Below are 25436 nucleotides of genomic sequence, written 5' to 3'. Positions count from 1 at the left end.
AGTGGCTGGTTGGTGGCAGGCTTCTCTCCTGCCTCAGCAATAGGCGGCAGGCCCCCCCCCGACAGTGATCATTGCCCCAGACATAGCCCCGCCTCCTAGCCTTTCTAGTTTGCTTGGCCTCATCTCTCACCACACCTGCTCGTGGGCAGGAATTTGGTCTTTATCACAAGCAGGGAACCTGGGTGAGACCTCTGCATCCAGCATTTTCTGCCCTCCCTCATTTGCTGCTTCTGAGTGGTGTGTCCCCAGGGCGGCCTGGCTCTTCTCTCTGTGAGCCCTGAGACCAGCAGCGGAGGCCTGGCTGTTGCACCATCTGCCCCCTCCCACTCTTTGTGCTGTTTCAGTCTCTAGGAAACTCAGAAAGGAAGGTAGGCTCTCCACCAGACTCTGACCCATTCCTCTCTGAGCAGAGATCTGAGGAGGGAGCACAGATGTAATACTGTAAACATAGTGCCTGGCTTCTTAGGGAAAAAGGAAATTGGCAAATGAGACTGTGATTTGGCTCTAAAATAACCACTGAATGTTCCAGAAACAAATGGGAGCAGGATTCCTTTTGAATCTAAAGTAGGTTTTCTCCCCACATCTCACTTTCGTCTCTATCCCTCATAGCCTCCTTGCCCTATGCCCCAGCCTGGGGCTCTCTTTCAGTCTCCCTTGTATTCAGTGGGAAGTACACAGGGCTTGGCTCTCTGCAAAAGACTGAATAAATATTAATTTTCTCCTCCCAAGAAAGGGGAGGAAGAGGGGGATAACTTTTACAGTTTGTGTAAAAGCACCCAGCATGGGGCTCAATCTGTATAGCAGTGCTCTGGAAATAGGACTGATGTGAAACATAGGGCCTGCATGCCTTAGGTGCCTAATAAAGGAACAAATCTGAAGGTGAGCACCCAGCCAGAGCTCCATGTACAGGAGGGCCCCAGGATTGGAAGTCCTGTGTGTGAATACAGCACAGCATGGGTCCTGATGCACCATGGTAGTGCTTGGTGATCCAGATCACCTGTGAAAGCACCTGGCCCAGTTTGGGACACAGAATCAGGCTTGGGTTTCTCTCCTGTGACCTCTGCCAAGCCAAGTTGCCCTCCTTCTCTGAGTGTGGCTCTCCTTCCCTCTGGTGTAGAATCATCTGCCCGCTCATCTGGCTTATCCACATTTCCATCAAGCTCTGCCCACCCCCTACTCCCATCTCCTTTTCCAGGAAGCCTTCTCAGATTAGCACCAGGCCTCTGATTTTACTCTCCTCTCTGCCCCCAGAGGGCCAGACACTTCGTGTGGGGCAGCTGATTTAGCACATGCTGGCTGGTGCCTTTCTTTCTGTTCTCAGGTAGCTTCACCTGTGTTTGTGTCTCTTCTGGATCCATTACTGGCTTTACCAGGGCAAAACCTGTCCCTCACCTTTTAACTATTCTCCCTGAGTCCTGAGTCAGGGCTCTGCATGCTATAGAGCTTGGTAACGTGCTTGCTAGCCTCTACCTAACATATTAAGTGTCTTCCCCATGTTTTTCTTTTTGATGGTTTCTAAAGCCTGAGGAAAACTCCCTTGAAGGGCTAGGTCTCAGAGTTTCAGGATAGAATAAAGATAGAATTAGGAGAAATTTCCTGCATAGATCTATTCTGTTTTCAGGATGTTCCTAGCTGGCTTATAACAATGGCCCGCTTTCTGTTTAGCTCCAGAGAAAGAGACACATTGGGAATGACATTGTGGCCATCATCTTCCAAGAAGAAAACACACCATTCGTCCCTGATATGATTGCTTCCAACTTCTTACACGCCTACATCGTTGTGCAGGCCGAGAACTCAGGCACAGAGACCCCGTCCTACAAGGTGAGGAAAACGATTCGGTGGGGGAAGTGGTAGGCCCAGGCATCTCTCCACATATTCTGGATTTAGTAATGTCAGGGACCACTAGTGCTCGGTGGCTCCTCAGGTCATTCTCCGAGATGGTGCTCCTAGTGTTGGTGTGACCAATGTTCTGAAAGCCCAAGTTCTGGGATTTGGGAGCTGGACTCTTGTTGGAAGGTACCTTCTGAAGTCATCTCATCTTTCTGGCTGCCTCCAGGTTCAGCAGCATCTGATTCAAGGATTTAGAAACTCCTGGTGCCTCTGTTTGGAATCTGGTGATGCCATTGGCTGGACTTAGGCAGAGCCAGGGGAGAGCAATAAAAGAAGAGAAGGGGGTGGGTGGCGGGGGGACTGCTAGGACAGCGAGAGGAAGAAGGATGGTAACAAAGGGAAAAAATGTAAAAGAAATGTTGGTGGTGAGAACTGTGGAGGGCATGGGGCCCGGTAGGCCCTGGCCTGGAGTGCGTCCTGCTGGTTTAGCTGTTCTGGAAGAAATGATAGATCTTTATTTGAAGATTCCCACAGAGGTGGGGTTGCAAGCAGCTGAGTCCAAGCCTCCAGATCAGTAAGTGGTCTTCCAGAATGGCTCAGTGTCCTCCCTAATGCAGAAAAACCCCAGCAGCTCTCACCTGGCCCGTTCCTGATGGTGGTACCATCAGCCTTTTCTTTCTCTTCTCCGTAGGAAACAGTTCTGACCTCTTGCACAACAGCTTCTCCCTATCTCGGTGGTGTTGGGGGGTGTGGGATCCAAGGGAGATAGACTGAGGCAGGGTCTTTGAGGTGGGTTAGTCTTTGAATCTCTTGTGGATATATGCAAAATGTTGATATGCAAACTTGTTTATGCGTAAAATGGTGAGTTTATGTGATACTTTGTGTTTTAGGGGGAGAGAAACCGAAGCTCAAATTCTCAGAGGGCCCCTCTGCTCCTCACAGTGTTAGGAACCACCAGTCTAACAAGGAAATGAGCCTGTCATTGCTAATGAGAAATTGGGAGACCTGAAAATGTCATAACTTGGGCCAGTGCTGGTTCTAAGGACTCCTGAAGTCCTAATGCTTCCTGAAGTATCAACTTTGCTTGAAGATTTAGGAAGAGAAAATGATGCATGTAATCATCATATCGGTAGAAATCCACACATTTTAAATGCCTAATTCACGTCAACTTTAAAATTAAATATGAGACTACAAACAAAACCCCGCACTCTGCTGTGAGGCAAGCTGATTCTTTCATATTCGGACAGTCACATTCATGCTCCTCTGTCACTGAGCAATTTCAGCCAAGAAGTTGGAAGAGCCATGGCTTGGGCATTTCCTTGATGACCCACCTTCCTAGACCAAAATGGGCACTCACTTAAAACAGCTGCTTGAGTTGTCGATGGAAGCAAGTTTATTCATTCATTCAGTGCCTCCTGTATAACAGGCAATGTGCGAGGGGTGGGGTCTGTGGAGGTGACATAGGGAACCAGCCTCCGAGGAGGGAGAGAGGACCATTGAGTGGTTTAGCCGTTGGACCACTCAGACAGCCCACTGGCTGTTTTCACAGCTGGTCGAGGCTGAGAGCCACTGAGTGGGAGCTTTGAGGTAAAGCTGTGTGGTGGGAGGACCCTGGCAGGCAGTCATGTGCGAACGTGCGGCTTGTCTGCTGGGCCTCTGAGGCAGAATGGGGCCTCCTGACGTGTAGTATTGGTTTTTCTATCCCAATAGGAAATGGACCTCAGCTAACTGGCTTCTCTACTCTCCCAAGAGCTTTGTAGAGTGAGAAATACAGAAGTCCCAAAAAAGCAGCACCTCACCTCAAGCTTTGATGCTAGAAGTCTTTACCAAGTCTTCCCAGCCCTAGCCCATGGTCCGGGGCAAAGCACTATTCTCAGAGAGGATGGCAATAGCAGAGAAGCAGGGCCCACAGGAAGAGCCAGACTGTCCCAAGGCTGTGGGACTGTGTGGCCCGCCTGCCAGGCAAACAGCCAGGCCAAAAAGGCAAGATCTGCGAGTAGGGGCCAGGGGTGCAGAGTGCAGGGAGGCTGGCCTTCCAAGGCACTTCCTTAAGCTCTGTCCTTTCATGTTCCCAGCAGCACCACAGGTGCTGAGAAGACAGAGGAGGACCTGATCCAGTTCCTCAGAGGATTCAGGGTGAAATGAGACCTTCACTGACCTCTACAGACTCCCAGAGGCTGTGGCAGAAGAGGCTGAGATATGCCCAGGAGCCCCCACTGGGGAGGAGAAACAGGAAAGAAGAAGAAAGGGGGGGACAGGGCAGGAATGTGCAGGAAAGGCCCCCAGACCAAGAGGCTCAGGAGCTGGGGGTTCTGGTCCTGGCCCTGCCTCTGACTGCTGTGTGGCCTTGGGCCAGTTTCTTCCTTCTCTGGACCACAGCTTCCACTTGTGTGAAATGAGGAAGTTGGACTTGACAGCCTCTGGGTTCTTCCAGCCCTGACGTACTGCAGGTGGGAAAGCGGAGCTAGGGCAGGGGTATTGAGGAAGAGGGGAGCTATGTGTGTGAGGGAGAGATTAGGAAGTGATTTAGAGGAACTCTGAAATAGTTTAGGTGTCCTTTATTAGGCAGGTCAGCAGGGAAAGTAAAAAACCCAAAGCGCCAGGTAGTAGGTTACCCCTCTTCAGGCACTGGCTCCCTACCAGGCACTGTGCTGGGCCCTTAGAAGCATAGTCTTCTTGAGTCTTCCCTAGACCCTGGTCAGGCAGGGTCTCTCGTTAGCCCTATTTTACAGGGAGGAAATTGAGGCTCAGAGCTTAAGTTACTTAAGGCCCCAGGCCACAGAGCCCAGAAGGGGTGGAGCCAGAATCTTTGTCCAGGTCCACCTGTGGTCGGCATCACTGAGCCGTCCCAGCAGGCGGGAACTTGGCTCTAAAATTCAGGTGTACATAAAATGTTACATCGGGTTATTTTTCAGACATGAATTTTGTCCCCTGCCAGATTGGAAGGGAACTCCAGCTGAACCATCACCCAGACCCCCTCCTCTTCCTGTCTGAGGCCACCCTGCCCCTGATTCCTGAAATTCTGCAGAGGTGTTGGGAACCCAGTGCGAAGCACACAGCAGAACCCCTCACCGCTGATCTGGTGCTTGAGCACCTGGCTCAGTTCTCTAAGGCTTCTAGGCCATACTTGGCTGTGGCATCTCAGGTTTGGAGTGCTTGGAGGCTCCCCACCTCCCTGGCATATCCTTTTACTCTCTTGCCCCAAGCCCCAAGCCTGCTCCTGTGTTCAGGCCTCTTCCTCAGCCCTGCCCTGCCCCCTGCTGGGAGGCCTGCAGTGAACTTAGAAAACTGGGAGGTGGGGTTGTGTTCTGGCATCTTCTGCTGCTGGCCCGGCAACCCACTTGTCCTCGAGAGGAGGGAGCTGCGAAGAACTGGCACTGCGTTGGAAAGGGGTCAGGAGAGGGAACACTGTGGGAATAGAAGATACATGACTGTCACCAGGAAGGATCCTGTCCTCTGCTTTCCTGACATGGCCTCTGTGGTGGGCTCATCTAGTTGGGAGACTCAGTGGGTGGGAGGGCATGTCTGAAGCTCCTTACCTGGTTAGCACAGACCACTGTAGTGCAAGCTGGAGAAGGAGGGCCACTGGGCTGGCAAGAGGGCAGAGGCCTGAGCTCTGGCCTCCTCCCAGGTTCCTTCCTACCAGCCCTCCCCAGATTCCTGTGTGCAGTGGGTGGTGGTGGTGGGGCTGTTTGGCAGCTAGAACCAGCCAGAAATCTTGTCAGCTGAACACATACCATTTCCTAATTCTGGGCATGTAGACAGCCTTGAGCTTGGGGAGAGAAAGCCGCACTGACCAGCTCTCTCCCACTGTTTCCTCCCAGACCCTGGCAGGACCTTCCCTTGGCCTGGCTCCGAGCTGCCCGCTTGCCCGGTCTGGCAGACTGTCTGCATCTGCCCTACTTCACAGGCCAGGGAGGCTGGCAGCAGGCCAGGGCCAGGCTTACGTCAGTGGCCGTCTAGGGAAGGGAGAGGGCACAGTCTCCAGAGAGGTCTGTGGTCTCGTGGGTTGAGAACAGGTGAAACCAGGGCACCTCCACATGGGGACAGCAGCCGGACTTGTGGGGTCTGTCCTGAGCCTGGGAGGCCCCCACACAGAGCACCTGGGTGCTCTCACTCTGTTAGCTTGTGCTTTCCCAGGCTGGCCAGCCGCATACACCCACCTGGAGCCTGGGTCGCCCTGTGCAAAGCAGCTTCATGTCCTCTCACCCACAGTTCTCAGCCTGGGCTCTGGTGCTCTGTTAGTTCAAGCCTCACCTGGACGGTCTGAGCCTATGCTTGGGGCCAGGGCTCCACCAACCACACAAAAGCTCTGAGGAGCATTTAACAGTTGCAGATTCCTGGGCTCCACCTCAGAGCTTATGATTCAGTAGGTTTGGGGTAGAGCCCATGCAGTCGGGATTTATTTTTGAAACCCTTGAAGTGATTCTGATGTGTGACCACATTTGGGAGTCAGTGTTGTGGGAAACAAACCCCAGGGCAGGGTCAGGAGGTCTGGATTCTCTGACCATCTCTGTGGCTAATCACCTGTGTGCTTGTGGGGAGATGGCTCTCAGTCTCTGGGCACATGTTTCCTCACCAGTAAAACAGGGCTAACAATGCTCACTTGGCCTTTTTCTTTTTTTCTTTTTTTTTTTTTAATATTTTTTAAAAGATTTTATTTATTTATTCATAGAGACAGAGAGAGAGAATGAGAGGCAGAGACACAGGCAGAGGGAGAAGCAGGCATCATACAGAGAGCCTGACGTGGGACTTGATCCAGGATCTCCAGGATCACGCCCCGGGCTGCAGGCGGCACTAAACCGCTGCGCCACCGGGGCTGCCCACTTGGCCTTTTTCATGGTCTGAATATCCAGTCACATGAGGCCCCCTGGGCACTTGCATAGCAGTAAGAAGTCGGGCCCTAGGTCCAGTCATCTTGCCACACTGATTTCTGGCCTCCAGGAATGCAGCAGAGACAGTAGATAGCTTTGTGCGCTGTAGCCCCACTTCCAGCAAGGTGGCCCTGCTGGTGGTAATGGCTCACGGGAGCCTCGTATTTGCATTCTGGGGAGGGGAAGAGATCTGCTGTGAGCGGTGGGCATCGCTTGGGCCAGGGCTTGGGGTGCGTTATCCCTGGCTTGGACCCCTCCCCCTACCTTGGCCCACACAAGACCCTGTTTCAGGTCTCAGTCACTGCACGGGAAGATGTACCCGCCTTTGGCCCACCTCTGCCCAGCCCTCCTGTTTTCCAGAAGGTAAGAAATTCTCTTTTCCATTCTTTTTTTTTTTTTTTTTTCTCTCCTTTCCATTCTTACAGAAGACTTCAGGTTTCAGTGTCTGAGTGAAGTGGCTGGAGTGGGCGAGAGGCACCTTGGCAAGCTTGGGAGAATCTCCTTACCCGGGGTCTTCTCCACCTCCTCATGTTGCCCGTCCAGCCCAGTACAGCACCCTCTGTCAGAGCGTTTGCCTCTGGGGTTGTCTTTCTGCTAGAAGAGAGTTTTGTACTTATGCCTCCATCTGAGGAGCCTCAGACAAGAATTCCCTCCTGTCACAGAAACCGTGTGTTGGGGGTTGACTTCCCAGCAACGGGACAGCTGGTTTCCACCAGGAGGCATCTTACCAGGTGGTCCTGGTCTGGGCTAGAAAGTGACCAAAAGTCAGAAGGGGACCTTGTAGGGGCCCTCCCCAGGCGCCCCGTTCTGCTTTCCTGTTACTGTGGCTGAAAGCCCATTTGGGGACAGCTGGGCTGGGAGCATCCCAGAGCTTCTCGTCTGTTCTAGGGCCCAGAGTTCAGGGAGTTCCTGCTCACCAAGCTCACCAACGCAGAGAACGCCTGCTGCAAGTCAGACAAGTTTGCGAAGCTGGAGGTGAGAGTTCTGTTTTTGGAAGTCTTCCTGCTACCTTCCCGGCTGCTTGTTATCCAGCCTCTCCTGGGGTCTGTTCCTGGGGGCTGCTTTAGGGGAGGAGCACTGTCTTTGCCCACCCCTCTGAGCTTTCTTCAGCCCTGTGTTGATAGAGGAACTCTTTCTTCTTGTGGAAACTCCAGCCAAACTTTAGGCCTGGCCGACCATTTGCCGGTCAGTTATTTATTTATTTATTTATTTAGTTAGTTAGTTAGTTAGTCAGTCAGTCAGTCTTGTATGCTGGTCATTTATTGAGCACCTGCTGTGTGTGGAGACACAGTTTCTGTCTTCCAGAGGTTTTGGACTGCTGGGGAGAAGCCATTACTTAAGAGACAAACGTGGCACAGTGTGGGCACTTGGCCATGATGGAGGCCAGCATGGGGGCTATGACCACTTCTGCCCATGTAGAACAGGGGTGTGCTCAGAAAGGGCTTCTCTGAGGAGGTGGCCCTTGGGCTGCTGAATCTAGATATTTGATGAGCCTTTTGCCAGGAGGAAAGATTGGGGAGGGTTATTCCAGGCATGGAAAACAGCATAAGCATTGCCAGGCAGATCAGAGCATGACTTTTGAGGGAGCCCCAGAGGGTTTTGACATGGCCTGAGAGAAGGACTCATGTGGGGGGTGGGTGGAGACTCCGCTGGAGGTGTGGTTGGGGGCAGGTCAGGAAGGGCTTTGAACTCAAGAGGTGATGAGGTGCTAATAAAGTACTTAGAGTGTTGGTTTGCTTTGTATATTAGATTACTCTGGTGTTGATGAGAAGGACAGATCCCTATGGAGGAGGGCAGGAAAGGTGGCAGGCTGGAAGCTTTTACAAGAGTCTAGGGCAGATGATAACAGCTTGCTTGTAAGGGATGACTCTTCACTGTCGTGGGGGCCATTGGGAAAGGAAGTTCTATTAGGATCTGCTGACCTGGAGGGGCCTGCAAGGGCTGCTGCAGGGCTAGTGCTGGAGTGTGTGAATGGTGCCCCCTGGACATTGTATGCATGGCCCTGGCCCACTGTCTGGATGGAGAAGAGGTGGGTGTAGGGCTGTGGAGCTTGAGGTGGAGATCTGAACTGGGAGTCAGGGTAGAGCCATGGGATGGCCCAAGGAGAAGGGGAGGGGAAGACAGCAGAGGCCACAGAGCTTTATTGCTAACCGCAGTATTTGTGAGCATGGAACCCAGTGAGGCCTCAGGTCCACACTGTCACAGGGATGCTATTGGTTAGGTGTTGGAAGCCCCCCGGGAGAGGGCACATCTCTGTCCTCTGTGCCAGCTCTGTAATCCCTACCCTCTTTTCTTTCAGGACCGGACGCGGGCCGCCCTGCTGGACAACCTCCATGATGAGCTTCACACCCACACGCAGGCTATGCTGGGACTGGGCCCTGAAGAGGACAAGTTTGAGAATGGAGGCCATGGAGGATTCCTGGAGTCGTTTAAGGTATAGGCCCAGGAGTCGGCTGGCATGGCGCATGATGGGGGGAGGCAGGATGCAAGGCAAGAGCTACAAGGTGCATGTGGTCCTGCCCCCAGAGCCCAGGTGCCAGTATGGCAGGGTTGGCAGAGGATGGGGACCTCAGGAAGCATGAGTGGTCGGAGCAGCCAGCAGCATCTCTGGCATCCTCCACATCCTTCCTTGATTCAGATCATCTCCTCCTGGCCCAGGAGTCTGAGAAGCAGGGACGGGGAGAGGACTGGGAGCAGGAGGGGAGCCAGTACAGACCAACTGCTTCCTTCTGTGTCAGGATGAGGAGCTCAGGGCCGGAAAACAAGAGCGGGGACACAGCTTTTGGGGTCTTTAGCAGCCAGCATGTGATACTGCAGTGAGTTTTTCCAACTGACAGGGCATTGGAGGACCTGGCCCGGGCCAGTGGGCTAGTAACAGGCAAGTAACTCCCTGTAGACCTTGCAAAAGGAAAAACTTTCTAACCATAACAACTGCTAAAAGAAGTAGTGAGCTCTGTGTTCTTAGAAGTATTCAAGTAGAGTTTGGACAGCCACTGAGCCGGCTTGAGTTGCAAGAGGTTTATTCTCACGCACTTGCTGAGTGTTCTGTGGTCCACACAGTGCTGATGTCCAGCATCTAGCTTGATCTGTGCAGGTGCTGTTCTGTGCAGCTGTTCTGTGCTGTCAGCCGGGCGGCTCTTGTTATTCCCACTCACACACAAAGGGACAGGCCCAGGGAGGCCTCAGCACTGTTCAAAACCTTACACCTACTTAGAGAAACAAACTTAGGTTTTCTGGTTCTTAGGTTAACATTCTGCCGGACTGCCCGCTGCAGAATGATTGGTAAACAGACTGTGTGGGGTCAGGGTTAGCCCTGTCCGTGCTGCACTCGCAGCTTGGTGCGATCCTGGGCACAGTAACGTTTCTGAGCTACGGTGTTTTCCTCAACAACACAGGGATGATAAATTGGACCTCTGGAGTTGCTGAAGGAGTTCACCAAAATAATACCTGATGCTTAGTAATGTGCACACTGCCTGGAATACAGTAAATGCTCAGTGAGAGCGGCAGCTGTTGGTGGTAGGTAGGGTGGAAGCCCCACACGCACTGTCCCATCTCAGGCCGCACCGCACCCTCTGTGCCCTGTGAAGGAGGCTGTTATAATGGGGATAATAATTCATTCTTGACTTTATGAATTATGGGTATCATTTTACATGTGAGGAAATTGAGGCTCAAAGAGACAAAGTAAATTGACTCCGAATCTGCTGGGCTGCGGAGCCTGTGTTCTATCCAATCCTGCCTCTGGTTCCTGCCTCAGTGAAGATTCCACCCGTGCTAGCCTGGCCTGGGCAAGCCTGGGGTCTGTCCCTGGCCACCGGGCTAGACCACAGCGGTCAGGGCCTGGCTCTGTTGGCCCCAGGCAGGGCAGCCACTGGGATTCCTCAAGGAGGCAGGGGAGGCGGGAGGAGCCAAGCCACTGGCCCAGGTGCTGGGAGACTCCAGGCGTCTGTTTCAGGTCCACAGGACAGCGACCGCCAGGGTGAAATGGGAGAAGGTGGGGAGGGAAGGGGCCGGAGGGAGAAGAAGGTCTGGGGGGACAGAGGGCACCAGGTCAGCTAGCCCCGGGAAGGGGACAAGCTGTGCGGCTCCCCCCTGTGCCATATGAAGCCTATCCCAGTGCTCCCGTATGCCGCGGGAAATGTTATCTAGCCACAGTGTCAGCTGTGGGGGACCAGCTCACATAACGTGAAAGTTTGCAGAGTTTAATGGAGTGTGTGTTGCTTCCACTTTTGCAAGTTTCTATATTTTGAAGTTCACCATTGGTTTTTTCCAAGTTTCAGTAGTTTTTTGGAACCTGGGAAAGCCAGGAGGCTGTGGCTACTGCCTATAGTGCCCAGGGAGAAAACAGCCCAGCAGCTTCATGCGGGCTGTGGGGCTTGCGGGTGGGTGGCCTGAGGCCTTTTGTCTGGCCCCATGCCTCTGGAGGAAAAGCTCTCAATCTGCCTTTGACTCCGGTGGCTCTGACTGAAGGGGTTTCTAGAGAGGAGAGGCTTCAAGACTTCATTGCGACTCATCTTTGATCCAATAGTCCAGAGCCTTTTTCTTTTCAGCCCTTAATCCTTCTGTCTTTGTGGGCTGAAGACAGATCTGCTTGTGAGTTCTGTGACTCCTGTCCCTGAGGTAGCACTTCTGGGAGTGCGGGAGCGGCTGTCAGGGTGGTCACACAGTAAGCCTTGAGAGCTCTCATCGTCATGATGAGCTTCACCAAGTCGGGAGCATCAGCACTTTTGCCCTGTCCCTCCCACCATTACCCTCTCGGGTCCCAGGCTGTGGAGGCCAAAGCTGGGGGCAGGCCAGGTGCAGCAGCATGGAGCCCGGTGGCCCCGGGGGTTTCTGATGTCTGGGCTGTGCCTGTGGCCAGGGCTATGGTCTGATCCAGCTCAGGAAACCACCTCTCATTTTGATGTTTCTTCATGCACCCCTAGGGTGGTGCTGTGGTGTCAGAATTACTAGTATTCCTCAGGGAGCTCCTCACCCAGATCTCTGTGGGATTCCTCTTGAAAGAAGAGGTGCATGAAATGATTCCAGAAAGAAATGTTGCATGTTTGATCCCCTTCTGGTCAAAGGTCTCATCTCACATGGAAACAGTTGAGAATTCCCAGGGCTAACCACAGTCTCCACCGCCCATCCCCTTGCCTCTTGGGACCGTCCTTTCCTCTCCCAGGAAGCAGACCCATCACTGCCCTAGAGTGAGCTGCTCAGAACCTCCCACCGCACAGGATAGTTCTCCCTTCTTACCTCGATTCCACGGGCTGTAATTTAAGCTTTCCTTCCGTGAGAAACAGAACAGTTGGTTTATGGATGTCCAGACCTGCTTCTCAAACCAAGTGCTCAGAGATAGTCTCAGAAATCTGCCAGTTCTACCAACACTTAAAAATTTTGCATTTTCACTTAGATGATAATCTAAAAATATACATATTTCCAATTATAGAGACTAAACTTTTGCAGTGAAACTCACAATGAAAAGCATTTCTGTGGAATAAGTAGGTATCTTGAAAATGCAGTCCCTACGCCTGCTGCTGTGGGGGTCTGTGGAGGTATTCTTGGTCTTGCAAGAATATCTTCCTTTATAAAAGAGCTATGCATTTTTCACCTTTGAAAAATATTGATCCCCAGACGATTGTTCTCAAATGCTGTTCTCAGCTGCTACCAGCTGTTGATGAAATTTGTATTGGTCTGTAATCAAATGAAAAGAAAAAGTAACACCATTTGATATAGCTCTGTGATATGTATGCAAAGCACACGGGAGCCACATTTTGAGAAACAGGGAGCTAGCCCAGCCCTCCGTGAAGCTCTTCATGCAGAAGGGGGATTGGAGGACCAGGGGAAGAGGCCCAGTGGCAGAGTGGGGACCACAGCCCGCAGGGACAACTACAGGTGAATTTCTCCGGGAACTTTGAGGCGTGGTGACAGCTAATGCACCGGTATACTGTGACCCCTAGTGGCAGGAGAGGAGCACCAGGCAAAGTACCTGCCAGTAGGGCCGCCTGGGTGGCTCATGGTTGGAGCCTGGTCTATGGAGATGTGGAGGGTATTTCCCTCTCCTGTCAACCTCCATCCTTTGTTTGCCCTGCTAAGGGGACAGAGGCCTGGTTCCAGTCCTCAGGGTACCTCAGGACACCTCCTGATGAGGAATGATCTCAGGAGGCAGGCAGTTAGCATCCCTCTCCCCAGGCAGCCCTCTCTCTACTGCCTGCCTGTGCAGATAGGCACGCCCCCCTTAGTACTCGTGCCTTGCTCTGTCTCCTTAAGTCTGTTGAACTGAAACAACTCACAGGGGCACGGGCGGGGGGGAGGTGGTTTCAGTCAGTTAAGCGTCTGCCTTGGGCTCAGGTTGTGATCCGGTGCTTCCTGCTCAGCTGGGAGTCTATTCTTCCTCTCCCTCGGTCCCTCCCCCCAGTTCATGGGTGAGCATGTACTCTCTCTCTCTCTCAAATAAATAAATAAAAATAAATTTTAAAAAATCAATTTTTTTTTAAATTTGGGGCACCTGGGTGGCTCAGTGGTTGAGTACCTGCCTTTGGCTCAGGGTGTGATCCCAGAGTCCTGGAATCAAGTCCTATTCAGGTTCCCCATAGGGAGCCTGCTTCTCCCTCTGCCTGTGTCTCTGCTTGAATGAATGAATAAAATCTTAAAAAAAAAACACACACACACACAAAATAATTCACAGAACCCATTTGGAAGCATAAGGGAGCACAAACTCATAAGGAAGCAAGGATTGTGGTTGGCCCAGGAGAGACCTGTCCCCTACATAATGCTAACTGATAGCTCAAATCCCTGCTGGAATGAAGTGATACCCCCTCTTTTTTCTTACCCCTCTCCCTCCAAAGGGGAGCCTGATCAGAGGTTAGCCATGAGCTGAGCTGAGGGCTGGGCGACCATCAGGGCCAAGGAAGGACACTGGAAGCAGAGGTGGTTAGCTGGGAGGAGCAGAGACTCAGGACAGTTGTGTCCTCAGACAGTACAAGGACAGCTGGGTGAAATACGGGAATAGACTGGCCTAAGACTGCAAGGCCTAGAGCTGGTAAGACTTCAGCTCAGTGCATGGGAGACCTCTCCAAAGGTCGGGCAGTTCACCCCTGAACAGGCAGTTTTGCAAGCAGTGAGCAGCCTGTCCCTGGGAAGATGCAAGCAGAGGGGACACTGTCCTTTCTCTGCCCTTCCCCCCTCCCCTGGACTCTTCTGCCCACTTTGAGGTTAGTGTTTTCAGTTCTTCATCAGATTAAAATGTAAAATCCTTTAGACCATATTGCTGGGTTATTTTGTCCAAGTCAAGCTTTAAGGTTTTGAGGCAACCATCGCGTCTCTCACCTGAGAGCAGGGGAGAAAGCTGGCCCGGAGTGAGCAGGTTTCCCACCAGGCATTCAGTGCGCGCGGCCTCCTGTTGTCCTCATGCAGGACCATCACCACATTGCGCAGATGAGGAGGCTCTGTGTCAGAGAGGTTCATACGTTGCGTTGGGAAGACCAGGAATCAGACCTCTTCCTGTAAGTGTCAGGCAGCAGATGACCACCCTGCATATCCCTGGAATCCCCAACCAGCCCATTGTCTCCTCAGACTTTTCTTGCTGATTCAGACAGCGGCAAGGGCATTTGAGGACACAAGATCCTCCCTCACACCAACCTTGGAGCCTTTTGAGAAGAGGCTGGGGGCCTCTGCTTTCTAATCATCCTTTAATCTACCAACCAGTTCAATTATATGTTCAGTTGGGACCACTTTTTGGGATACTGGGGACCCTTTCATCTAGAGCCCAGGGGCCTGAGTTGGGGTCCACCTCCTACCCATGGTGTGACCTTGGGCAATCATTTGCCATTTGGGACCTTTTCTCTCAGTGCCTGTCCTGTCTGCATCTCAGGGTTGTTGGGAGTAAGTTCATATATATGAAGCTCATAGTAGATAGAGCCTATCATACCACACCTCATGTTTCTTGGAAAGAGACTATGAGGAATGCATCAGAACATGCACGATTAGCTGACACGTCATTGTTAATGACAGCAGTAGTGGCGGTGGCACCCACAAGGGCACCAGCACAATGTCATGATGTTGAGATTTATGGAGCACTTGACTCACTAGGGAACATTGCTGTTCATCCAGGGACACCTCAGTGCGGTGCCACACTCTCAGTTCAGTTCCTGCTCTCAGTTTTTGAAAGGGTGTATGACTTAATGTTGTCTCTGGGTGATGGAATGAATAGAATGTGCTGGCTGGAAACTGTTGCTAGGCGATGCCATTCTGTGGTTAGAGACGGAGAGAGATGATGTCCTTCAAGTGGTATCTTTGACTCACACAGGAGAGGCTCAATGACTTCAGGGACAGGAGGTTGGTGGGCTCTGTGCCTCCTTGCAAAAGTAGCAAGTCTCCAAGGCAGTCATCTTTGCAAATGACCCCCCTTCCTGAATTGGCTTCCTGCATCTATACGCTTGACCGGAGTCAGTTTTCTGAAGCTTGGTTTCTGAGAACCTTAGCCGGCTCCCACAGTAAGGAAAAGCCGCGAGCCCAGCTAACAAGGAGGCTCAGGGTGACTCATGGCTCAGGGTGGCTCTCAGCATCCAGATTCTCTCCCTTGTCCCCTCAGCAGTCCTGGCTGGTCACCTCTGTCCCGCAGGCTTGATCCCTCACAGCCCCAATGTGGCTCCTTACAGTTCAGGTACAGAATGTCACATCTTTTTTGGCAATCCTTGAGACCACCTTTCCTCCCAGCTCCCAGAAGACATCCTCTCCTGCCCCTGCCCCCCTGGCAGGGGAATAGGTTAGGTGACCTCCTTAAACTGATCATTGTCCTGTGGAGGAAGAGGGGAAATTGGACAAGACAGTGGTGCTGCCACCAAGGAATATGGTGGGGGTGGCATTTTATGTGAGCAACTCATGATATCTCCATTTGTGTATCTTTGCATGCATTAGGATTTATATCTGGATCCTCTGTTCTACCCCCTATTAGCTGTGTGCCCCTGGTCAGGTCACTTATCTTCTCTGAGCCTTAGCTGTGAAATGGGATGGAGGTATTCACACTGTGGGCTTATTGTGAGAATACATCTCAAGCTCTTGACAGAGAGCCTGGCACATCACAAGTCCTCAATAAATGTGGCTACTCTTCTTTTGGCATGCTTCCCGTGTGTCCCTCCCTGTGCTGGAACTGAGACAATGGCAGGAGAGGAGTCAGGGATGTGTCAGACCTGACCCCTATCTCTAAGAAGTATCCACGTCAGCTGGGGAAACCAGATGCGTTCCTAAAATTAGGACAATGCTAAAAGACCCAGGCCTGTGGGAGTACTCCCTCTGTGTTAACTAGCTGTCCTCACTATGGCCACTGTCCTTGGGTCTGGTTCCAGAACAGCAGAGACCTGCACAGTGGTCGGAGGGAGCAGTCGTCACCCCCCAGGCCCCTCTCTGCTTGGAGGCTCAGCAGTCTTGATTTTAGCTGTTCCTGTCCATGCACACTGTGACAAGCCCCCGATTGCCCTGGGTGTCCCCTCCTGGACACTTCACTGTTTGCTGGTGTGCCCTTTGCTCTCTGGTGGCCCCACATGGGCACAGGGCCCTGTGTGGCCTGCGTGTGCATGAGTGTGCACGAGCCGAGGGCAATGTCCACAGACCCTGCCAGGAGGGTGGGGACATCCAGCGGACTGGGCTGCAGCTCTCAGGTCCCTGTCACTTCTCCCCTCAGAGGGCCATCCGTGTGCGCAGCCACTCCATGGAGACCATGGTGAGCAGCCAGAAGAAGCAGCACAGTGGAGGCATCCCTGGCAGCCTCAGCGGAGGCATCTCACACAACAGCATGGAGGTCACCAAGACCACCTTCTCGGTGAGCGCCGCAGGCCCCGGGGGGTGCCCAGGTTCCCAGGGGGCCCCTCTAGGCCTGCCAAGGAGGGTAAATGCACCCAGGCGTGGGCCAGGGGACCAGAGCAGGACCCAGGGCCCTGCCTGTGAAATGGAGCCTCCATCCATCACAGGTACGGCTGGGGCTGGCCCAGAAGAGAAGCCCTCCCTGTCTCCTTCCTGTTTTCTGAGTTCCCTTGATGGCTGGGCTTCCTCCCTGCGGCTCACCCTGCAAAATGATTTCTGTGCCCAGGGGCTTGGGACCCCTGAGGTGAGGGGTATCCTTGCTTTGGTATTAATGATCACAGTAGCCACCCCCGGCTTGCTCTGCACCTGGGATGGAGCGAAGTAATTTCACAGTATCTCATCTGATTCCTGTAGCAGATGTGTTCTCCATTTCAAATTTGAGGAAAGGAGGTGCAGAGAGGTTTAGTAACCTGCCACAGGTCACTTAGCTCAGCTGAAGAGCTGGGATCTGGGTGCGTGTCTCCCTGACTGGGAGTCTTTGCCATGAATCACTGTGTATGCAGTTCCCAAGGAAAGAGCGTGGCATGTCTGTGGGTTTGGGCCTGGCCTGCTTGCACCAGGGATGGCCAGGTAAAGGAACCACATAATTGGTCCATTTAAAAAACAAAATGACTTTGGATTCCTATAATCTAGGATTTTTTTTTCTTTTTCAAATAGAATATACCCACATTGATACTAAGGATTAGTATTATAAGTGGTCTTACATAATTCATTGGACTTAACAAATATTTTCATAACTATTGTCTTGTTCTACACAGAAGGTCTGTGAAATGAGCAAGGCAGGACAGTTATCCCCATTCTGTAGATGAGACGGGGGCCCAGAGAGTTTGGGCTCCTTACTCAGGTTTCACAGCACACAAATGGCACAAATTGGAGCCTGCTTTAGAGGCAGTCTCTAAAGAATGACTGCAGTCTCCCTCAATCTCATGTTCATCCCCCTGTATGTGGCAGAAACAGAGCCACATTCTTGGCGGGTTGCCTCGGCCTGTGGATGCACGTGGTCTTGGCTCTGCTGCTCATTCTGTTTTGTTATTGAGAGACCCAGTGTGGACCCCAATTATTTGTGAGGAATGGATGGAGAGTCTGAACCCTGGGTTCTTGTCCTGCCAGTGATTCGCTGTATGACTGTAGCCCAATCCCCTCACCCTTTGGCTCCTCAGCTTCCTCATCAGAAAGGTGAGAGGTTGGACCAGGTCACCCTCAGGGCTGCCTTAGCTTTGTGGTTCTCAGGCTGTGATCCCCTGAACCATCCTGACTTTTTCAATATGCTGAGCTCTCTTTAGGGTGGCCCTGACCCCTTGTTCTTCTAAGAATTCTGGTGTTTGGTGACCATTACATGGGGCCACAAAGTTTGACTTAAGAACACAGGAAAACAGGCTGCAAATGGCTGAAATCTGGGGGTCTCAGCTCCTCCTTTTACATGGATCTAGCTTTCCCAGCTGCCTTGCTATTTTCTGGGATCTCTTCCAGACTAGTTGAGGGGTGCAGGAGCTATTTGTAGACCAGAAAGTGGGGGGGGGGGTGAAGAGAAGGAGACTGGGGTCTGGAATGGGCTGTGAGCACTTATTTTGTCATTGGCAGCCTCCAGTGGTGGCGGCGGCGGTGGCAAAGAACCAGTCACGGAGCCCCATCAAGCGGCGGTCGGGGCTCTTCCCCCGTCTGCACACAGGTTCTGAAGGCCAAGGCGACAGCCGGACTCGATGGTAACTATGCAGGGCGGGGTTTGTGGGTCCTTCCACCACTGCAGCCGCCAGATGCCCAACCTTGGGGAGTGCTTTGCACAGCCTCAGGAGATAGCTTCCTTCTAACCTTGATCCACACTTTAGGCACCCGCACATCCCAGCCCCTCACTCTGCTCTGTCCACTGAGGCAGATTTGATCAGTCTCTGTTCGGGACTTTCTAGAATTGTCCATGTCACATTTGGAAATGTTGGTTGGATTATTTTTTATCTCCTTTTCCAATGCTCACTCAAATATTTGCTCTTATGGAAGCCTTCCCTGATTCTGCCAGACAGTTCACTGAACTTTCCTTAGGGCTTCTAGAATGTTTTCTCTCTCTCTTTCTCTCTCTCTCTTTAAGATTTTATTTATTTATTCATGAGAGACTCAGGGAGAGAGAGACAGAGACATAGGCAGAGGGAGAAGCAGGTTTCCTGAGGGGAGCCTGATACGAGACTCAAATCCTTTGACCCCGGGGATCACGTCCTGAATCAAAGGCAGGTGCTCAACCACTGAGCCACCCAGGTGTCCCCAGGTGGTGTTTAAGGCAGATCAACAAATACCACCACCCAAGGCAGTGTGGAAAATGCCTAGAGAACACCAGTATTTCAGGGCAAGGGGAGAAACAGAAGGAATATGAGAGAGAAGAAAGCCAAGTGGGGAGGGATTCCAGAAGGGAAGGTCTACCGTGTCAGAAGTGCAGTGAAGCCTTGCAGTATGGCCCATACCCCTGCATGGGTGGACAATTAGGAGGGCATTAGCAGCCTCATTAAAAGTGCACTTGATGGACTCACACTTCTGGGATGGTTGTCATCAAAAGACACAAAAAAACAAGTGTTGGCAAGAAAAATTCGAATCCTCAGGCATTGCTGGTGGGAGTGTAAATGAATGCACCTGCTTTGGAAAACAGCCTGGCAGTTCTTGAGAAAGTTAAACATGGAGTTACCATATGACCCAGCAGTTCCACTCCTGGTATATGCCCAAGAGAAGGAATACATATGTCGACATAAAAACTAGCACACAGATGTTCCTAGCAGCATTACTCATAATAGCCCAAAGTGGAAATGATCCAAATGTCCATCACTCCGTGAAGGGATAAATAAAATGTGGTATATCTGGAAAGTGGGGTATTTTTTTTTTTTTTTTGTAATGGAAAGGAGGAAAGTACTGATATATGCTACAACTTAGATGAACTTTGGAAAGACCGTGCTAAGTGAAAGAAGCCGGTCACAAAAGACCATGGCACGTTGTGTGACTCCATCTATGTGAACTGTCCAGACTGGACAAATCCAGACAGAAAGTCGACTCGTGATTGCCAGGTCCTGGGGGAGGGGAGCTCTGGGAATGGTTATGAGTGGGTCTGGAGTTTCTTTAAGAGGGTCTAAGATGTTCTAAAATTAGATAGTGCTCATGGTTGTGAACATACTAAATATACTAAAATAGACTGTGAATATACTAAAAACCATTGAATCATATACTTTAAGTGGAAGACTTGTATGTGGATTGTATCTCAGTAAAGCTGCTATAAAAGTTGCATTGAGGACAAGGCTATCTTGTCCCCAAGAGGGGACATAGGACAAATTGTGGGCATCAGTACATGGCCTTTGTTAAACCACAGGAGAAAGCCCTTGGGCCCTTGGCCAGGAAGAGCCTATTTACCAAGATGCCCTTCCCAACTGCCTCATCACATGGATCCAGGGAGCTCATACTGTGGTCTGTGTGAAGGGTGTCCCTGGAGTTATGCATGTTACCCTGCCAGCACCACCCAGGAGACCATACGCATTGGGTTATTTCCCTGCTGTGGGAGTGGATGTCATAGACCCCACTCCATTCCCTCTGTGGCCTGCTCTTGACTTAGAGCTCTGCCAGGCGGGATGGCCAGCGAAGGGGGGAAGTGGACTTGGGCTTGGGGGCATCAAGCCAGGGCTCTTGCTTGTTCACTCTTGACTCACCCAGGAATCTAGAGGAGCCCCTGATGGAGCAGAAAACCCTGTTGTGCGCTGTGGCATGAGTGAGGCTCAGGGGAATGGAGGTCCTGGTGGCTGTTCCCTGGCAGGAGTGCTGTGACCCCACAGGCCCTGTGGTACTGAGAGCTGGTTAGGCTTATCTCAGGCCTGAGGGTGGGATGGGGGCTGAGGGGCTGACTTCATGGCCTCACACCTCTTTATTCCTGTTCCCTTAGTGATAGCGCATCCAGCAACCCCAAGACCCCGGATGGTGTACACCCTTCTCAAGAGATAAAGTCTGAGGCCTCCTCCAATCCCAGCTCTCCAGAAATCTGTCCCAACAAGGAGAAGTAAGAAAATGAGGGTGGATGGAGGGCTGGCCTTAGCCACTTGGAGCCCTGGGGTACGCTCTCTGCCGAGAGCCAGCATTTGTGCTTTGAGAATTCTGTGGAGGTAGGGGCATGGGGAGTCGCTGGTGGGCAAGCTCAGCCTCTGCCAGGTGTGCCCTACATGGGGAGGAGGTCCAGGGTGTGACCAGGCCTGCCCCTCTCCTGTTCCCATAGGCCCTTCATCAAGTTGAAGGAGAATGGCCGAGCCAACATCTCCCGCTCCTCCTCTAGCACCAGCAGCTTCAGCAGCACAGCGGGGGAGGGCGAGGCCATGGAAGAATGTGACAGTGGGGTAGGTGTGGCTCCATCCGACCCTGGGGACCTGGGAGTGGGGAGGGCGACCTGGGCCCAGCCAGACAACCGCTGGATGCAGTAACTAGCTGCTGTGGGAAGAGCCCCATCCTGGCCCTTTGGCCCTATGGGGGAAAGGGGACGTATGGGAACAAAAGGTGGGCCAGCCATTTGTCTCCTCTCCCTGGGAGGGACATGGGAATGGCAGCAGGGGGCTGGAGACCAGACTGAGTGGGGTCTCTGCCGTAGCCTTCCTGGCCAGAGAGGAGAGGGTCAGGGGCACTTCTGGGGGCAGGATTGGAGGCGGCAGAAAGAGCAGGTCCAGGTGGGAAGTGGGGGCCGGTGACTACCCTGAGCTTGCAGGAGGCCTGGGTCAGGCCTGCCATGGCACAGGCGACCCTGTGGGACCGCTGAGGATGGAGCCAGCCTCACTCACCCGGCCTCTCTCCCCAGAGTAGCCAGCCGTCCACGACCTCGCCCTTCAAGCAGGAGGTGTTTGTGTACAGCCCGTCCCCGAGCAGCGAGAGCCCTGGCCTGGGGGCAGCTGCCACCCCCATCATCATGAGCCGGAGTCCTACAGGTCAGTGGGGTGTGGTGTGTGCCCTGTGGGTGGAGAGGGGTGCGGGGGCTGTATCCTGACCACTGCTCATGCCTCTGAGCCCCGTGTGCGCCCTGTGGCTGGACGGGGGCACGGGTGGAGAGGGGTGCGGGGGCTGTATCCTGACCACTGCTCATGCCTCTGAGCCCCGTGTGCGCCCTGTGGCTGGACGGGGGCACGGGGGCTGTATCCTGATCTCTGCTCATGGCCCATGAGCCCCCCCCCCCCCCCCCCCCCCCAGAAATCACATAGCTTGCACTCCAGCCCTTGAGCCCTACTAGCTCTCTTCATCTGTTCACCGGCATTAAGATGCCTGTGTTCTTATGGTCTCCTTACTCCTGGGGACACCAAGGCTCTGGAAGTTCAGTGGTCTGTCTGGTAGAGGAGTTGGGATTTGAAAGCAGAGGCTCATTTGCTGCACCCCATCCTTGATGCTGGGTCCTCTGCTGCAGGGATGGCTGTGACAGTGCAAGGGTACAAAGTGGACGCATGTTGCAGGGGGAGGGAACCACACTGGTTTCTTGGGCTACAGTTTGTGGAGGGGCCAGGTGTGAGAGGGCCCTGGGCTGGGGCTGCCGTGGAGACTCCTGCAAGCTGGGTGCTACCCTGCTGGTGAGAGGAGCCATTGAAAGGTCTTAGGGAGAGAAGTGCTATCTGTACTAGAGAAAGACTGTTCTGGTTGCCGTGGCTGACCGGGTGCACGGGATTGGTGGGGAGTAGACACAGGGAGGGTGCCTGGAGCAATAGAGAAGGATGTGGATTCAAGAGATGTCACGGAAGTAAAATCTTCATGGCTCAATAGTGAAGGCTCAGGAGGGCAGAGTCTGGGCCTTTGGGGGTTCTGTGCCCACTGCAGTCAGGTGGAGCAGGTGGCGGCAGCTCTGGGGAGAGGTGAAGGCTTGGGGCATGAGGTGAGCACCATCTGAGTGGCTGCACACACCAGGCGCTGGCAGGGCACCACTGGCACCCAGAAATCAGAGCCTTGCGGTCCGGCCCCCAAGGAGTGCAGCCCAGTGTGGAACCAAGTGCAGGATTGTGGGGCTTGGGTTCATATCCTTGATCTGCCGCTGACTGGTGATGCGACATTGGGCAGAGCCTTTCTGTACCTCGATTTCCCTGAGCAAAGACTGGAGGGAGGGGAATAGTTCCTACCTCACGTGGTTGGTTGTGTGAAGGTTAGATGAACTTAGAGTTGTAAGAGACTTAGAACTGTTAACCTAAATGTTAAATAACAGGAATAGAACAATAGTGCAGTTAATGGTGCTCCATCAGGGGGCTCCAATAGGCTGAGGCTGAGAAACTCTAGTCGCGTGATAGAAACCCAGAGGGAGCAGTTCCCATGCTTCCTTTCATCAGCGCCCCATGCTGGGCTGCTGCAGCGAGGGCTCTAATCCTGGCTGTGGCATGGACAGGGCCTCCTCCCAGAGCCTCAGTCTCCTCAGCTGTGAAGTAGGGTAGGAATGGAAATTCCCTGATATTTAAAAAATAAGGTTTAATTCAGTATTGAAGGAATGAATGAAAGAATCTGTAACCAAGCCTGGCCTCTACTTGGTATTAAATACCAAAGTAAATAAGGTTTAAAAAATACAGATTTTTTAAAAGATTTTATTTATTCATGAGAGACACGGTGGGGGGGAGGGGGGTGCAGAAACATAGGCAGAGGGAGAAGCAGGCTCCCTGCAGGAAGCCTGATGCAGGACTCCATCCGGGACTCCGGGATCATGCCCTGAGCCAAAGGCAGATGCTCAACCGCTGAGCCACCCAGGCGTCCCAGTAAATAAGATTTTGAGTAGCAGGAGGTCTAGAGAGCATCTGCCACTTGCTGAAGATCACCCAGGGCATAAGGGGACCTTTAACGTGCCTGGTGACTCCCTTTGGTGCTTCTGGCACCACACCGTGTGCTTCTCTCTACCTGCTTTCCCTGCACACACGGCTTAGCCCTGGGGCCACCTCCTCTTCCCAGCCTCCTCTTCCTAGCCTCCTGTCTCATGGGAACTTCCCAGTTCCAACTACAATGCATTTTCAAATTTCATCGCCATATATATTTCTCCTTTTCTTTTTAAAGATTTTATTTATTTGGTAGATAGAGTGAGCAGGAGGGGCAGAAGCAGACTCTCCACTGAGCAGGGAGCCTAATGTAGGGCTTGATCCCAGGACCCTGAGATCATGACCTGTGCGGAAGGCAGATGCCTAACCAATTGAGCCACACAGGTGCCCCAAATTTCATCTGTATTTTTAATGTTTCCTTCATTAGTTTAAGCCTAGACAACAAAACTATAGGTCAGGCCCTGAGTTTGTAGCATCCACTGATTTCTGAAGTGTACATGCTCTACCATAGCTGAGCTCAGGCCAGCAGTGTGCTGTGGAGCCTGGAAGAGGCATCAGGCTCCACGGACATAAGTAACCCAAAGAGAGTAGATCATAGCAAAATGCAGTGAAATAATTGGGGAGCAAGGACTTTTGAGTATTTACGATCTTTGCTGAATATGATTTATTGAATTGTAAACTTCTATAATTTAATTTTTTAAAAAGTTCCTGGGTTCACCAACCAGCTTACATTTCTAAAAATTTCTAAGTTTAGGAGTTAGCTCTGACAAATTGCTGCAGGTCAGCTGGAAATGCCTAGTGGAGGAGGGGCCCCTTCCTCTGCCCTCCTGTAGCACCCATACCCCAAATTCATAGCCCTGGTGACCTCTGCATGGACACTTCTCTTTTTCCTAGATGCCAAAAGCAGAAACTCCCCGAGGTCAAATCTGAAATTCCGCTTTGATAAGCTCAGCCATGCCAGCTCTAGTGCGGTAAGGATCTAGGGGCAGGAGGGTGGTGGGGGGAGCCTCTTGCATCCCACATTCCAGCCTTCTCCAAGAGCCAGGTGTCCTTCTTGGGGGCCAAAGGAAGGGGGTACTTCCCACATCCTGCTGGGGGAAGGACCACTCTGGTCAGATTTGGGGGTGATGCTATAATCCCCATATGGTACAGGCATCAGCCTAGGGGATGCCAGCCAGCCACCTGTGCCATACCTGCTGTGTTGGAGTCACAGCTTTGGACATGTGCAGGTGTGCGCTGGGAACTCTTGGCTCCTGGGGCCTCGGGTCCCTTCCTTAGCTCACCAAGGAGTTGAGAGCTGAGTACACAGAGGCTGCAGCCAGTGGAGATTATGTTGTTTAGTTAGTTAACACTCTTCTATGGGTTTTTCTTGAAACAGGGTCACTAATGTGAAAGAGGAGTCCTTCGCTTGTCAAAGGTGGGTCAAGGGTTTGTCCTGTTGTGACCATGAGGGAAGGTGTGTCTGCTTAAGATCAGGGTGCTAGTGGCCTGATAACCTGGGAATGGCCAGTTGGGGAGGGCCACTCACCTCTTCCCTGAAGCCTCTGTGATGGGGCTTGGGTCTGGACAGAAGAAGACTGCTGACAGCCTGGGGCGCGGATGGGAAGGGTTGCCCAATAGGATTGGGCCAGGCTTACTGAGTTGGTCTCCATGCCCTAGGAGGAGCCTGGTTCAGCAGGCAGAGGGGCAGGAGCCCAGAGCCACACCCCCCACCCCACACAGAGGGTTCCTCAGTCTGTCCCCTTGCCAACCTGTCCTTGGTAGTCTTTCCCTCCTTGTGTGTTTGGCCAGGGCTCTGGGCTGAAATGTGTCCTCCCTGCACGTTCAGAGATGCCCCAGCCCCCTGGACACTGTGTGGGATGACCCGAGGGAGGACTTCTGGTCCTGGCCTCAGGTGAGGGAGTGTCCAGTTTTCATCAGAGTGGGGCATGGGTCCAGTTAGCCACCCCTGGGGCTGGACCTCCTGCTGTGGAGCCCTGTGGCACTGGGGGAACCACACAGGGCCAGAGTTCTGTCTACTTCATATAAACCTGATGTGTGAAAAAGCAGAAGAGACTGTGGGAATTCTGACGCTCACCTTCACCCCCATTGTGCACTTCAGATGCCTCTGCTCACCAAGTCA

At 52.6% G+C, this 25436-nt stretch overlaps 1 protein-coding gene and 1 long non-coding RNA gene across 12 annotated transcripts in view; one reads left to right on the top strand and one right to left on the bottom strand.

Annotated features, from left to right (window-relative positions):
* RAP1GAP2 (RAP1 GTPase activating protein 2) overlaps window positions 1–25436 on the top strand; it is a 222238-nt gene that overhangs the window by 192533 nt on the left and 4269 nt on the right. For 8 of the 9 annotated variants that reach the window (XM_072778999.1, XM_072779000.1, XM_072779005.1 and 5 more), the window contains 11 exons: window positions 1666–1821; window positions 6996–7067; window positions 7593–7679; window positions 9004–9138; window positions 16366–16503; window positions 18126–18247; window positions 20446–20559; window positions 20773–20890; window positions 21343–21469; window positions 24209–24285; window positions 24693–24731. In XM_072778999.1, the coding sequence (XP_072635100.1) occupies window positions 1666–1821; window positions 6996–7067; window positions 7593–7679; window positions 9004–9138; window positions 16366–16503; window positions 18126–18247; window positions 20446–20559; window positions 20773–20890; window positions 21343–21469; window positions 24209–24285; window positions 24693–24701 (1155 nt within the window). In that variant the 3' untranslated portion in view covers window positions 24702–24731. The remainder of the gene's footprint in view (window positions 1–1665; window positions 1822–6995; window positions 7068–7592; window positions 7680–9003; window positions 9139–16365; window positions 16504–18125; window positions 18248–20445; window positions 20560–20772; window positions 20891–21342; window positions 21470–24208; window positions 24286–24692; window positions 24732–25436) is intronic. The other variant, XR_012008512.1, reaches the window with a different exon arrangement.
* On the bottom strand, window positions 6510–14879 carry LOC140606101 (uncharacterized). 3 transcript variants are annotated; one of them, XR_012008513.1, is made up of 5 exons: window positions 14772–14879; window positions 14013–14186; window positions 11940–12377; window positions 7211–11697; window positions 6510–6876 (listed from the first exon to the last, which is right to left on the bottom strand). It is a non-coding gene; the product is annotated as an uncharacterized lncRNA (long non-coding RNA). The 3 variants fall into 3 exon arrangements; XR_012008514.1 differs by having other exon boundaries at window positions 7211–7298; XR_012008515.1 differs by having other exon boundaries at window positions 7211–7295.

This window comes from Canis lupus, chromosome 16 (genome assembly GCF_048164855.1).
Source record: "Canis lupus baileyi chromosome 16, mCanLup2.hap1, whole genome shotgun sequence".
NCBI classification, from domain to species: Eukaryota; Metazoa; Chordata; class Mammalia; order Carnivora; family Canidae; genus Canis; species Canis lupus.
The sequence above is the reverse complement of the archived record's forward strand: the minus strand, read 5'-3'. Positions and strand labels throughout refer to the sequence as shown.